This window comes from Syngnathus scovelli, chromosome 9 (assembly GCF_024217435.2).
Source record: "Syngnathus scovelli strain Florida chromosome 9, RoL_Ssco_1.2, whole genome shotgun sequence".
Lineage (NCBI taxonomy): Eukaryota > Metazoa > Chordata > Actinopteri > Syngnathiformes > Syngnathidae > Syngnathus > Syngnathus scovelli.
Genome location: NC_090855.1, coordinates 4,054,651 through 4,068,832, shown reverse-complemented (window position 1 = coordinate 4,068,832; position 14,182 = coordinate 4,054,651). Strand labels below are relative to the sequence as shown.

Below are 14,182 nucleotides of genomic sequence, written 5' to 3'. Positions count from 1 at the left end.
TAAAAACTAAAACTAACACAACTCACATTTAGTTTCTTTTGGAGGATTTTTTTCTTATTTAGTACGCACGGTTTTAATCTATAATTTACCGCAAACTCCTATTTTTCAAAAATAAAGTATGAATTACGATTGTATATAACACACAATAGTTATTTAAAAAAATAAGGAGATAGAAAAATCACCCAAAAAAAACAAATGTTACTAGTAAAACTTTTTCAGAAGTATCTTTCGTAATAATTTCTTGATTTTGTTTAAGAGATTTGTAAAGAATAACGTGGATACGCCAGATTTTAAACGAAATATATATGAAACATACGTTAAAGTAAAATCGCATTAAATATTTAACTTGGATGGATTAATATTTAATATAATTCGTTTTAACGTCAACGAAATATGCCGTATATGAATAAAGATGTGTTATGTATTTTCAACCATTTTTGGTTGTCATTGGCTTTCTTAATTATCAACGGAACAAATGTGCGTCATTAAAAAGTGTTCACAAAGCAGTGAAATTGTCCGATTAATTCTCCTCCACTAATAAAAGCACATGTTGAATCGGTGAGGCCAAATGTAGCAGTGAAAGCGTCAAAAAATTATGAGCGCTCCACAGAAAAAGGGGTCAAGAGTCCCCTGTGGAAGACTTTCAGGACCTTTTGGAAGTATGATGCACCGTGATGCACCTTTACTGCTCCTTTTCTTTACAATGCTGTAAAAGCAGTCATAAAGTAATACATTGCACAAGACTGCTTGCAGCTTTCAACTGCCTCACTTGCTAAATTTCCCTTTTGCATGCTCCGAGAATATACTCAGGGTTCAACATCCTCTCATTGAAATGATATTTTACCCATAATCCCATTTACGCATGTGCCCCTTCCCCCCCCCCCCCCCCCCCCTCTTCCTCCACACACACTTTTTTTTTTTTTGCACTTTTCCTGACTTAACCTAAACTAAAATATACGACACTGGAGCAGGCTGCTCGGACTGGGAGGAGTCTGTAAGCTGTCTGCTCTTTTAATTGGCTGCGGGCTACAGTGAGAAGCGTGAGTATCACTAATTATTCAGCAATGTTTTGCACAAGAAATGTCGGGCAGATTGGGCGATCTTCACCTTAGCACAGCCATGACATGCCCCAACAACCAGGCTGCCAACCCGTTTTTTGTGGACTCGCTAATCAACGTTAGGGGCGATGCCGGCTCGTATTATCACAGCAACGGCGTGTATTTGCCCCCGGAATACTCGTACGGACTCCCCGCTGGTTCCTCTTGCTTCCCCGGGATCGCGAAGCGCACTGAGGGGAGCGCACCGAGCGGTATTCCGCCATCCGCGCCCTATGCTCCTGGTATGGAGACGTGGCTGGAGGCGTCTCGCTCCTGCAGAGTCGAGCAGCCTGGTGGGCAACATCTGAGCCAGCAGTGCTCCTTCTCCGCCGCCATAAAGGAAGAGAGCGCTTATTGCCTCTACGAATCTGACAAATGCCCCAAAGGAGCCACGGTGGAGGACATCTCCTTCTCCGGAGCGTCGTGTCCACCCACAGGCAGCAGCACCGTGCCGGTCCCCGGCTACTTCCGCTTATCGCAGACCTACGCCCCCTCCAAGCTTTACCACCAAGCCCAACCGAGCGTGAATAATTTCCCACCGCAGCGACCTCCCCGTGCGCCCGCGCAGCCGGCTCCACCCGCTGTAGCCGCTTCCTCCGGGAAGCGGGAGAGCCACGAGGAGGCGCCCGCGTCCGAGCCTTGCGCCCCAGCTCGAGACGAAGACAGCCGGCTGTCATCCGATGGATCGTCGTCGTCCCCGGAGCCTGCAGATGCTTGTGGTGTGGAGTGTGAAGAAAAACCCTTGAAAGGTGCAGTACATGCATGTGCTTTATCTGAATTATTTATGAAATGAATATTAATTTGCAAGCTTGTGGTCATGCTACAACGATTGAGTAAATAATGCAGGTGTTAAAACACCCACTGTGAATATTAAGCATGTGCATCAAGTTTAATGGGAATTTGTACTGCAACAGAATTAAAAAAACTAGCCACATTTTTTTGCAACACCCACAAGACAGATAAACACACAAAGTCGTCTTGTATCACATTAATCTTGTGGCTTGCCTAGGCTACATCCATTTGTGTTTTATGTCTTAATAAAAGAAGCGTTTGCATGCATGGGCGTATGCGTATCAGAGATTTCATACGGGGGGGGGGGCATATGATGTGGCATCATTTGGATCCATGTAGACAGATGAAACAGTCATCATTAGAGGGCGTGCAAAATATTGATTTTTTTGCGCGTGTATGTAACATTTACAGTACATACACACAAAAAAAAAAACAGACCAGGAAATAACGTCATGCATGCGTCTTTCCATTCTAAAATGACCTATATATTTTTTTGTCATGCGCGTCCACACCTGTTGCCTCATCGTGCGTGTAAATTTCACAGATGCTGGCAAAATGGAGAGTCCAGCGAACTGGCTGACCGCCAAGAGCGGCAGAAAAAAGCGCTGTCCATACACCAAACATCAAACTCTGGAGCTGGAGAAGGAGTTCTTGTTCAACATGTACCTGACCAGGGAGCGGCGCCTGGAGATCAGCCGCAGCGTGCACCTCACCGACAGGCAAGTGAAAATCTGGTTCCAGAACAGGAGGATGAAACTGAAAAAAATGAGCCGCGAGAACAGGATCCGGGAGCTGTCTGGAAACTTCGCTTTTTCATGAGACTTAGTGGACTCTCCATTTCAGCCGACTGTGAGAAGAAACGGGACCCTCTATAATAGGCTAACTTATTGAATGTTATTATTTCCGCTTTTAATCGTCGTGGATGTGTATTTATATAAATGACGTTTGTAATCGTGGTATTTGAAATGTTCAGAATGTATGTACATAATGTATAGTGGAAGCATATGTGCATGTAAAATTATACCCACTCGCTGTTACGGTAAGAAATTGATGAGTATTTGCACACTTTTGCTGGTCAATATATAATATTATTATTAATAATAAAAAAAACAATCTTTACAATTGTTAGCTCTTTATTTCATTGACGCTGTAGTGATGCCCGTTTTCGGGCTGATTATATTATTTTGGGAAATTTTCCATTGATAAAATCTTAAAATCCATCTTTGTAATGGCACAATTTCAAAATGAATTTCAATTTCTTATGACATAACGTTGTCGCGGTATTATTATAATTGTTACAGATGCATCTTTTGTTATTGTTACTCCCAATTATTGTCACTGTTGCCAATGATAAAGTGTTAAAATGACATAATGTTAAACTCCATCTGTGCTCATGAGTTGTCATACCCTGGCAGAATTTGTGAAATAATATTTTTTTTAAAGGAAAAATATGACTAGTAACAGGGATTATATCTTTATTTTCTTTCTAGGTATATTTTAGTTAATAATTGTGTTTTTCTGCCACGAATTACAGTTAAACTTGATTCCTATTAAAAATAAATATGTTTCGCCTGATTCATATTTACTTTAAAGAATGGTATCTTGAAAATTTGCCAGGGTATGTAAACATATGTGCACCTTTTATTTCCTTGACAAACTGTTAAAAAATACTTTTAAAATTCCTAATGAGGGTTTAATGTTACATGTATTTTAATACCCATTGTAAAACGCATGGTAACAGCACGTGACGCCATCTTAAAATCCTTCTTGGCTAAATGTTAAAATGCATTTGGAGTCCAAATAATACAATGTTAAATTCATTTTAATTAGAAAATGACGCAATATTGACTCATCTGACTCCATGCATGCTAAATTGTATGTTATGGTAATATGTGTGACGAAATGCTCCATTTATGGTCATTTCTGATGACACCATGTAGAAATGCATTTTAATGATTCAACGTTCCAAAGCGTATGTTATGATACTTTCAATCACAAAATGTTAAAATCTCTCTTTTATTGTAATTATTGATGACACAATGCAATTGCGTTATTCCCAATGACAATAGTGAAACGCATTTGAATTCCCAACGAGTCAGTTAAAATCCAACTTAATGGCAAAATGTTCAAACCCATCTTTTATGGGAATTCCTACGGGCACAATGTAAAAAAAAAATGCATTTTATATACTCCCACCAATTAAGTCATTTATTAAAAGTCATTTATCATCTCCCAATAAGAAAATATTGAAATGCATTTTGTTCAATGTACTTCCTTACATGTCACAATGTTAAAATACATCTGTTTGACTCCCAATGACGTCATGCTAAAAGGCATATGTAATGATAACTTTCCATGACAGAATGTTAAAATCCATTTTTATTGTAATTCCCCGCGCAATGATGGCATGCACTCCCAATGACACCTAACATGCATTTTAATTCCCGATGACACGATTAATAACTCTTATTGGCACAATGTTAAAATGCACCAAATCCATTTTTAATCCCAATGACCCCATGTATATTTTTTATTTTGATTGTTAACACGCTTGTGTTGTGGTAACACAATGTTAAAAATGCATCTCATGTCCACTGAGCCAATGTTAAGTGCATCTTCCCAAGGACACGAAATGTTGAAGTCCATCTTTTTCGGTAGCAGCAGAAGAGGAGAGCGGAACTGTGGAGTGGTTTAGGTAGTCTCATGTTGTTGGGCTATATGTGACTTGCGTCCCACAACAGGAAACTGCCTTGATTACCTCAGTAAAAACTCGTCGCATATTGTGAAAAGTGACTTTCTATTCATTAGCTATTGTACTTATCAATAATTTGGCAGCAAGCAAATAAAACGCATTACTCCCACAAGCGCCACATTATGTTTTATTGTTGTGCGTAAAAGCAATCCGCGGTATTAATTAGACCTCTCGGTGGGTTTGGTCACAGTGAGTAACGTCCATTTAGCCAGCTATTTTTTACTTATTTCTTTTTATTCACGTTTGCACTTTAAGAGAAAGCCAATTAAATGGATCTTATTTGCTAAGAAGAAGGTTTCAGGTCGAGGAAGAGAGCGCAGACAAGTCCTCGGTTATGATCATTGCAGTCTGCCAGTTGCCTCGCCGTAGGAAATGCCGGATGCGTCTGCTTTGCGCCTCAGAAAAGACACAAAGGCCCGGCTTTATTGGGGGGGATATTTAGCTTAGACAGCCATGTTGTAACCTTAAGAAAAACAACCCCAATTGCCCGTGATAAAAGGGGCCGTTATGGCACCCAAATAACCTCGCCCTACTTTCCTGCATGTGCATGCGCGCTTCTTTTTTTTTTTTTTTTTGGATGAGTCCAAAGAGAGCAACAACCCTGGGCATCTTGGAAAGTGGCCCTGGAAGCCTGCATGGACGTGTTTTGCTATCGTAAATCCAAACGAGCCTTTAATTTTTTTTTTAAACGCGCGCGAGCTTGTTTTAATAGAATTGTAACACTGGCTATTTTGTAAGAGCTCATTCAGAAAGGCAATGCGCGCTAATCAAACGTTGTGCCGTTATCAAAATGTATCAATTAAAAGCTATTTAATCCGGCGTTTTTGTAAAAATATATTTATTATATTGGTTTATCTTTTAATATATTTTAAGCAATAGCAATAAACAATAACGCGAAACAACACATCAAAAATCCGTTTTATTTCATTTATTTTTATTTTATTGTATTTATTCGTCAAAAATACACTTGGGTTAGAAATTGGACCGACCCAAAAGGTTTAAGTCTATTTTTTTTTAACCCAAATTAGATAAAATGGCCAGATAATGGGTTGTTTGTGATCTGGTGTATAATCTTTCGTTTTTATTGTGTAAAGATTATTCTTAAAACAGTTACATTCAAAAACATACAGCCACATCCAAGTATTTTTTTGTTTTAGTTCCTATTATCATTGAAGCTTCCTGTGGCAAACTAACTTGCACATAACCTTTAAATGTCTGAGTGTTTAACCGAGGCCAATTAATAACCCTATTAGATGTTAATGAACTCCTATTTATTTGCAAGAACGTCTCGCTAGGAAGCTTAAAACATTACAAGCACACCAATGAGCGTGCTCCATTAATAAATAAAGATCTCTTGACAAAAATCATAACGTTTATTGCTTATAAAAGTGAATGCTACCAGCGCGAACAGGCCCAATAAAGGAGAGGGAATTTGCTATTAAAATATGGTGGTGAAAAGGCTGGCTATTGAGTTGAGCAGGAGCAGCAGCAGCAGCAGCAGCACAGCAGCAGCAGCAGCAGCAGGCTGATTTATTATTTATTGTTCTGTCCCACGGTCACGTGTTCGGGGCGCCCTATCCTTGCGTGGACAATGTTCACCGCGTTCAACTTGCATTGGGCGGCCAGGCTGGTGCACGACGAGGCGCAATATCACGCAATGACACGCCGCTTGCGCCACTTTGCAGGATTATAGCAGGATTTGCGTTGTTCCCCCTTTTTTTGCATCCGTTTGTTTTTCCTTATCACCGTTGCCATGTCGACGCTGAGCTACTACGCGGACGCCGGCGTCGTCCCTGAGCTGCAGGAGGATGTGCCGGCGCGGTTCCCATCAGCTGCAGGGGTGGAGCAGGCGATGCTCGCCGAATATGGCGGACAGGAAACGTGCCCTTTGCAGAAATCATCTATTTTTGGCGCGTCTTGGGGTCCCATCGCGGCGCACCCGCCCAATACGGCCGCCCCGACTTACATCCATCACCACTACAGCGGCAGCGGGGACGCCGATGGCATGTTTGCGCGCTCCTGGGCCCTGGAGCCCGTGTCCGCACCTTTGTGCCTGACCGGACTAGCGTCGACGGCCGCCATGCATTACGAGATCAAACCCGAGCCCCTCATTGGGAGTGGCGAGTGCACAACTTTGGAGACGCACACCCCTCTTTTGTCTGACGCGGACAGCGCCGCGGCCCTGGCGGAGGTTCCCTGCGAGAGCACGTCCACGTCCAAGCCGCTCGTGGAAAGCCCCTCAGTCGGGGACCGGAGGGAGATAGAAGCCAGTAAGACAAGCTTTCTTTTTATCTTCTTATTGTGCCTCCACTTCAGTGTTCTCGACTGAGGCCTCTGATTTGGGCGAAAATGCGCAATACTATGTCATTTTGCCTTCCGCGTGGCACAGTTCTAAAACCCCCTTTTTATGACTTTAATTCGGATTTGCGTAGATTACTTTGAGACTTGAGATTTCCTACTAAATTCAGCACCCCCAAACACATCACACCCCATTCCGAATGACAGAATGTGGAGAGATTGAAAATTTATCTTTTGTCCAAACTCCAAAATGGAACCCCAAATGTTAAAACGCATTTGAATTCCCACGTAACCCGCAAACCGCAAACGAGCCCAGACACAATGCAGCGTTTGCAGAAATAAAATCACTTGCAGTGCATTTCTCCTTCTTATTGTACAATGGTTCCCAAACGTCGGCTGGGGGCCAGACAGGGTCCGAATCAATCCTGTCTTGGGCCTAATAACATTGGTGATTCTCAAACAGGACACATCATTAGGTGGCTTTTAAAAAAGGAACCATTTGTGTTTCATTGTGAATACATATATGTTACTATAGTAGCCTATAAATAAATTAGTTTCTTTTTCCTGTTGCATATTATTCCAGGATCCATTCTAATGGTTCAGAGATATCAAAATTGTTTTTCAATATTAATGCTAGTAAAAAGTGCAATGGCGCCATGTATCACTTTTAACCCCAGTGGTGTGTTCAAACTGCTGCGTCAAATAACCCATTTTGGTCAAAACATGAACTGACCTGGTTGTTTTGTAGAAGCAAAGTTTTTTTCCTTTTTCTTTTTTATTTTAAAATAAAATAACTCCAAAACGTGTTATTTTCTAAACAAACTATGTTGGATCAAAGTGACCCAAGTTTTTTGACTAATTCTTTTTATGACCCAGCAGTTTGAGGGGTGCAATAGAAACTCAACCACCTTTGTAGTTTTAGTGTATTATTAATTTGTACATTACATCATTTTTGAGGACGGGGTTTATTTTTTTATTGTATATTATTAGTCGGTTTTTATTTATTTATATATTGCAGTATTCACAGGGAGAGCTAATTTCATTCCACATTTTCCAGTTAAGACAAAAAAAATTATGGAAATGGCCTCGTCGTAAAATGGCTGCCTAAAATAAATATTTTATTTTTGTTGATCATTTTTTTTAATTATTCATTTGCTTTTCCGTGAAGAGCAATTTAAAAAAATAAACCCAAGCAGTGCGTTTGAAATAATGCTAAAAATCAACATGCACGAATATCAACCCCGATTTCCTGTGCGCGCAGACAACCCGTCGTCCAACTGGCTCCACGCGAAGCCCACCAGAAAGAAGCGCTGCCCCTACACAAAGCACCAAATCCTGGAACTAGAGAAAGAGTTTCTGTACAACATGTACCTTCCGCGGGATCGCAGATACGAGGTGGCCAGATTGCTCAATCTGACCGAGAGACAAGTGAAAATCTGGTTCCAGAACCGCAGGATGAAAATGAAGAAAGACAACAAAGACCGACGAAGAGACAGTTAAGTGCCATAATATAGCCTAATACTGATTCGAGCTGTGAGGGGGGGGGGGGGGGGGGAGGGGGGGGGGGGGTCCTTGGGGGGGGTCCTTATTATTCTAAACTGTTACACACGTTGTTGTCTATAGTTTTGTGTTGTTAAATAATGTTGGATGTTTATTTCGTCTATCTCATGTGTGTTTGGTAAAGTGAACTAGACGATTTGTTGTGTTTTTTTTAAATGCATGAAAAAAAAAATCCTCGACTACCTGAATGTTTTTCAGCTACCTATTTGCAATGTTTACATTAATTATTATTTTCTAGATGCTCTTTAGGTGTCCTCTTATTGTGAAAGCAAAATGCACATTCGAAATGAATCGTCGTAGGTCATTTTTTTAACAGTATGTAGGAAAATGTAATTATTTTCTATTATTTTTATTATTATGCTTAATGTAATGCATTTTTAGAAAATGTACAATAGTCAACCAAAACTGACCGCTCTTACAATGTATTGTTCTGTTCGCCCAAAGACGTATTTTAATTATTTCTATAAATAATTACGTGACTGAACTGAAAAATAATGTATTAAAAGGAATCAAAAAACAAATACGGGATTTTTTAATTCATTTACCGCCGAATTTAATGGCACAAAAGTCAGATCATACTTATTTTAATAACCATCATAATAATAACTAATAGGAAAAGCAATAGCCAGAAAAAAAAATGCTCACGTTGTTTTCAACTGGAGAAAGAAATTGAAGCGATACAAAATTTGGAGCATGTGAAATTCATTCGTTACAAATCTAATGTGTAAAATTTAATTTTGGTTTGATCACAGTGTGTTTGTTGTCTGGGCTTTTAAACGCCCCGCGGCGGTGATGTCCCCTCCGCCATAAAGCGCAATGGCTGCAATTGCATTGTGGACTGTTTATAAGGTGTGAAAGGAGCAAAGCATGTCGAGACTGTGGGACAGTAGTAAAGGACACATTTCAAATGAGCCTCAGACGAATATGGAAAATAGCTGGAAGATTTGGCCGACGACAGACACACACACGCACACACACACACACACACACACACACACACACACACACACACACACACACACACGCACACACGCACACACGCACACACGCACACACGCATACACCCTGGAGGATCAGCAGATCCTTCTAATTACTTTACAGCCATCTTATAACAATTAGACATTGGCAATTCAGTCCCGTCCTTTCACCGACCCCCGCCCCTTTTTTGGTTTGTTGCCGCAGAGATAGCACACACACACCTCTCACAAATTCATCATCATGCACAATCTACATGCGCGTAAAATATATGACGTCAGTGGGGGAATGGTGATGTATTTTGCTTTGAGTACAAAAGCGTTGCGCGGATATTTTCGGGTTGTGCGGAGTCCCTCTGCGCAAGAAACGGCCAGCAGGTGGCGGCAGCGGCTCACTGGGAGTGGTTACGTTTTCCTGCGGGATGATGCGTTCAGGGACATTGTGGAATCAAAAGCTTCCTGCGTTAAAACATTTTAGAGCAGCAGTCTGCTAACTTATTCCCCAGAAAGCCGCTTTTGGACAAATTAAAGGACGCGTTGGCCATGTACATGATTTGGTGTGATGAGGGTTAACAATAAATCATCATTTAGATATTTGGTAAGTATCTCCGGTTGAACACTTTATCGCAGCTCTGCAGGGAAAAATACAGCTGAGAATTTACCAAGATGTCGCTTCGATGACCTTGCTGACTAATTCATCAGAGCATTTTGACAGCAGTCTCGAGAGATCCTGCAAGTGGGAGTCAAGTCTGGAACACGTGGGAGTCCATTTATCTACTGTACAGTCCTTGTCATCTGCTTTGATCAAAACCACCACAGTGGAGATTGTGCTCACTCCTTGGACTTATATGGTATTTTCTTCCAATGTTTATTTAGGTTCTTATCTAATGCAGCTATGTATTTGCTTCAAAATCTTCATTTAAATCAATGAAGATAAATACTGCATTCCATTGTCGCAGGCGAACAAGGCATGTGAGAGTGCTTGTCTGTCCAACACATGGTTTGAACATGCAATGTGTTGCCCATCACCTTTTAGTACCGTCAATGTGGTTGTGTCGTTAAACTTGCTACATGAGCCAATGAAGTGCCCACTAACTTCTGGGAGGGATCCAAATCCCCTCACCCCTCCCCACCTACCCCCAACAAATGCCCCAGTGTGAAAGTTTATAGTGAATATCAAATTAGTACAGAGATTTTCAAAGTGTGGTAAGACTGGTGGCAGGCAACGGTATTACAGAATTCAATAAATTATATTAATAATAAAATATTTGAAATATGCATTCAAATATACGTATGCCTGTTTAAACTTTTATTTTTTAATCCAATACAAGTACTTTTTTTAAGTATAGTGCAGTTTTATTGAACTTTTAAGTATTGTATTTAGTCCTTAAGTCTATTTTTTTTAAATGGGTAAAGTACAATTTAAATTAAATCATTAATTTAGCAGGAAAATCGCACCCTTAGGCCGCTCAACACAATGTAGCTCCAGACATATGATGTTGACCCCATGATGAAGAATGACTCAGCAACTGTGTTCGTGATGAGACTTGCCTCCCAGGCATACAGAGCAATCCTGCATTCTCAAATGGCATCAACGTAAATGGTGAGTAACATAATTGTTTTCTAAGTTTATGGAAACAGCTCTTGATGCAATGCATGCCACATCAATGTTTATCTAAGTTGCTGTTTTACCAGAGTGGTTTAACTTATTTATAAACTTGTATGAGCACTGGGATCACTTCCAACGTTATTGTTAGTAACTTAGCAACACATAATCATAAATTCTCCCTAGCATACATTTTTAATTAAAATGGTTTTATGTTTATCAATATGGTAGATTCAATAGATTCAAACAATTGTGTGAAAACTCCTTATGCCACCATGCGTGTTTGTAGTTTGCAGTCTTGTCATCGTTAATTTAAGAGCCATGTGTTTAAAAAAACATTGAGTGAGATCAAATCAAGTCTAAACTGTCTGACACACACACGTACACACACGCACGCACGCGCAAAAAATCTGTTTTCCAGCTTGAATGGTCGGCTGTTTTATTTTATTTTCCCTCTCAGGCCCAATATGCTTTGAATTATACTGCTAAAGCTGCAAAAGCACATTTTCGTATCGTTAGTAACAACCTCAATAACGCCTCACAATGTCACACTTAGCAAACAAGTCTGTAAATAATCCAGTAAAAAGCTCTAAAGGACGAATGGGACACCCTGCAGTTTTTTGGGTGCAATTGTTTATTTTTCAAGAAAACACACATTCATATTTTTGTAGGGAAGAGACTGAAAACGTGTGACAGCTCCTACAACAAACCCACATAAATGTCATGTATAGCATCAGAATACTTTTTTTTTTAAAATTCCTATATTTAGTCTCAAGTACAATAAATCGAGTAAAACCATTTTTCCCGTTCGGGAGTACTGAATATTCACTTCAAATCATAATAAATCATCCATTAGTCGGATTAATGCATTTTAATTCATATCTGAGTACGTATAACCCGTCATCACAATTTGATCAATGTATTGGAATAACGGGCGTAATTTTCATCCACAAATTAGAGTGCATCCGATATATAATTCAGGATACTCGAGGAACATGCATTTAAAGCAGCACTTTAGTCTAATAGAGATCGTTTTAGACCAGGCTGCGCACGTGATTGCTGGGAATGTATTTCTAAAAAAAAAAAGTGAATGGAAATGCCGACACCCACTCACCTCCGTAAACAATATAAAGCTTGGTTCGTTAAAAAAAAAAAAGAACCATTCCTCATTTTCCATATTGTAGTCCTTGTTACACAAAAATAAAACACATTTACAATAGCCTATCCCATCTAAATAATATTAATATTAATAATAATAATTAATGAAAGAAATTAAAAAAACATTTTTATATACCCGTATGCGCAGCTCGCTCCTCTTGATGTTTCTAGTGGTCACAACCTGATGTAAGGAAGTGTTAGATGCTTTAAATGTGTTCTTGGGGCAGGGAGCTGTCACGGCATCGAGCGAGAAAGATTGATCACATGCAGACTTCTTTGTTTAGAGCCGTGCAATAAACAGCCCTCACATCCTTCCTGCACCTTCCCCCCCCCCCCTTCCTCTCACACTTAGCGATAGTAGCTACATTCTCTCCACTGCAGACGACAATGGTTAAAAAAAAAAAAAAAAAAGACACTTTCTGAATTATTATAGGACCAGAACAGGGTGCGCACTTTGCAATGATGAATACTGCACATTTTTTGTGAGGACACGCGATATCGGATGTGCTTTACAGATTTGTGTATATGAAATAAAAACATCCCCAAAATCCATATGATGTCATCCCACCCCCTTCTTTGTGTGTCTGCATGTATGTGTGTAGGGGGAAGGGGCGGTCACGTGACTGGAGAAACCCTATAAGAAGGTTTCGAATAAATGAAGTGTGCAGAAAAAAAAAAAGGTGGGGGGGGCGTTAGGGTCACGTGGAAAATACTACATGTGCGGTGTGGTTATGGAATTACAAGACTTAAATCATAATCTTACAATATTAACAGAATAAGATGTTGAAGATTAGGTTAGGATTTTTTTTGTCACGCCCGTGCCACTTCGCTCGGCCACACCCCTTTCGTTACCATAATGTCTGTCACCTGCTTCCTATTGTTACCCTGTGTATTTAAGCCCTGCCCGTGTGTTTCTCCCTGTCGGTGTCTACTGTTGTGTCCGTTCCTGTTCGTGCCCAGTGTTCCTGTTCTTGTCATCTGGTTTTCCCTCGGTCTGTCTGAAGGCTCACGGTCAGAATTTTAATCTTGTCCAAGGGGACTTCATGTCGGTCAGTCTGTCTGTTTTGCTGGCCGTGAGCCTTCCTCCCGTCTGTGTCGTTCGTTCCCCACCTGCCTCCCTTCCAACTCCTTTTCCCTGCAATAAATCCTGGTTCAAGCTGCATTTGGTCGCCCTGGCTCAACTCATTCCTGACAGAAGACACCGACCATCACAGCGACCAGCGCTTGGACCAACCTTTGCCGGCTCCCGCAACTGCTGCATGGTCGCCAAGAAGATGAGTTCAAGCGACGCAAGATGCACGGTTGCCCCCCCCCCAAAACAGATCCGACGGCGCGGATGTTGCGGCCGCCACTTGTTCCGGCGGCGCGGATCCAGCGGCTGTCACCGTCGGCCTTCAACGGTGCATGACGCACGGCCGCCCCCCGACCCAGTCCCGACGGCGCGGATGCTGCGGCCGCCACCAGTTCCGGCGGCGCGGATCCAGCGGCCGTCACCCAGTCGGCTTCAACGGCGCATGACGCACGGCCGCCCCCCGATCCAGTCCCGACGGCGCGGATGCTGCGGCCGCCACCAGTTCCGGCGGCGTGGATCCAGCGGCCGTCACCCAGTCGGCCTTCGGCGGTGTGTGACGTGCGGCCACCTCCCCATTTCCTCCCGGCTCTTGTTGGACAGTCTTGGACTTTTTCTTTTTTGGGACGTCGGGAGCCGTCCCTTGTGGGGGGGGTACTGTCACGCCCGTGCCACTTCGCTCGGCCACACCCCTTTCGTTACCATAATGTCTGTCACCTGCTTCCTATTGTTACCCTGTGTATTTAAGCCCTGCCCGTGTGTTTCTCCCTGTCGGTGTCTACTGTTGTGTCCGTTCCTGTTCGTGCCCAGTGTTCCTGTTCTTGTCATCTGGTTTTCCCTCGGTCTGTCTGAAGGCTCACGGTCAGAATTTTAATC

The 14,182-nt window shown here is 41.7% G+C and overlaps 2 protein-coding genes across 2 annotated transcripts; both read left to right on the top strand.

The window, feature by feature from the left end:
• Nucleotides 1-892: 892 nt before the first annotated feature.
• Nucleotides 893-5,675, top strand: hoxa10b (homeobox A10b). The gene is made up of 2 exons (XM_049730122.2): nucleotides 893-1,846; nucleotides 2,434-5,675. Exons 1-2 carry the CDS (start codon nucleotides 1,081-1,083, stop codon nucleotides 2,706-2,708), a joined length of 1,041 nt encoding a protein of 346 aa, XP_049586079.1. The 5' UTR covers nucleotides 893-1,080; the 3' UTR covers nucleotides 2,709-5,675.
• A 511-nt stretch (nucleotides 5,676-6,186) lies between these two features.
• On the top strand, nucleotides 6,187-8,480 carry hoxa9b (homeobox A9b). The gene is made up of 2 exons (XM_049730127.2): nucleotides 6,187-6,911; nucleotides 8,201-8,480. The coding sequence occupies exons 1-2, from the start codon at nucleotides 6,395-6,397 to the stop codon at nucleotides 8,437-8,439; spliced, it is 756 nt and encodes a 251-aa protein (XP_049586084.1). The 5' UTR covers nucleotides 6,187-6,394; the 3' UTR covers nucleotides 8,440-8,480.
• The last annotated feature ends 5,702 nt before the right edge of the window (nucleotides 8,481-14,182 follow it).

What these genes read in the sequence shown, in the direction of transcription:
- hoxa10b (XM_049730122.2), top strand. Translation starts at nt 1,081, where the DNA reads ATGTCGGGCAGATTGGGCGATCTTCACCTTAGCACAGCCATGACATGC. An exon ending in TGAAGAAAAACCCTTGAAAG is followed by an intron (nt 1,847 to 2,433) that starts GTGCAGTACATG and finishes TAAATTTCACAG; the next exon opens with ATGCTGGCAAAATGGAGAGT.
- hoxa9b (XM_049730127.2), top strand. Translation starts at nt 6,395, where the DNA reads ATGTCGACGCTGAGCTACTACGCGGACGCCGGCGTCGTCCCTGAGCTG. An exon ending in CCGGAGGGAGATAGAAGCCA is followed by an intron (nt 6,912 to 8,200) that starts GTAAGACAAGCT and finishes CTGTGCGCGCAG; the next exon opens with ACAACCCGTCGTCCAACTGG.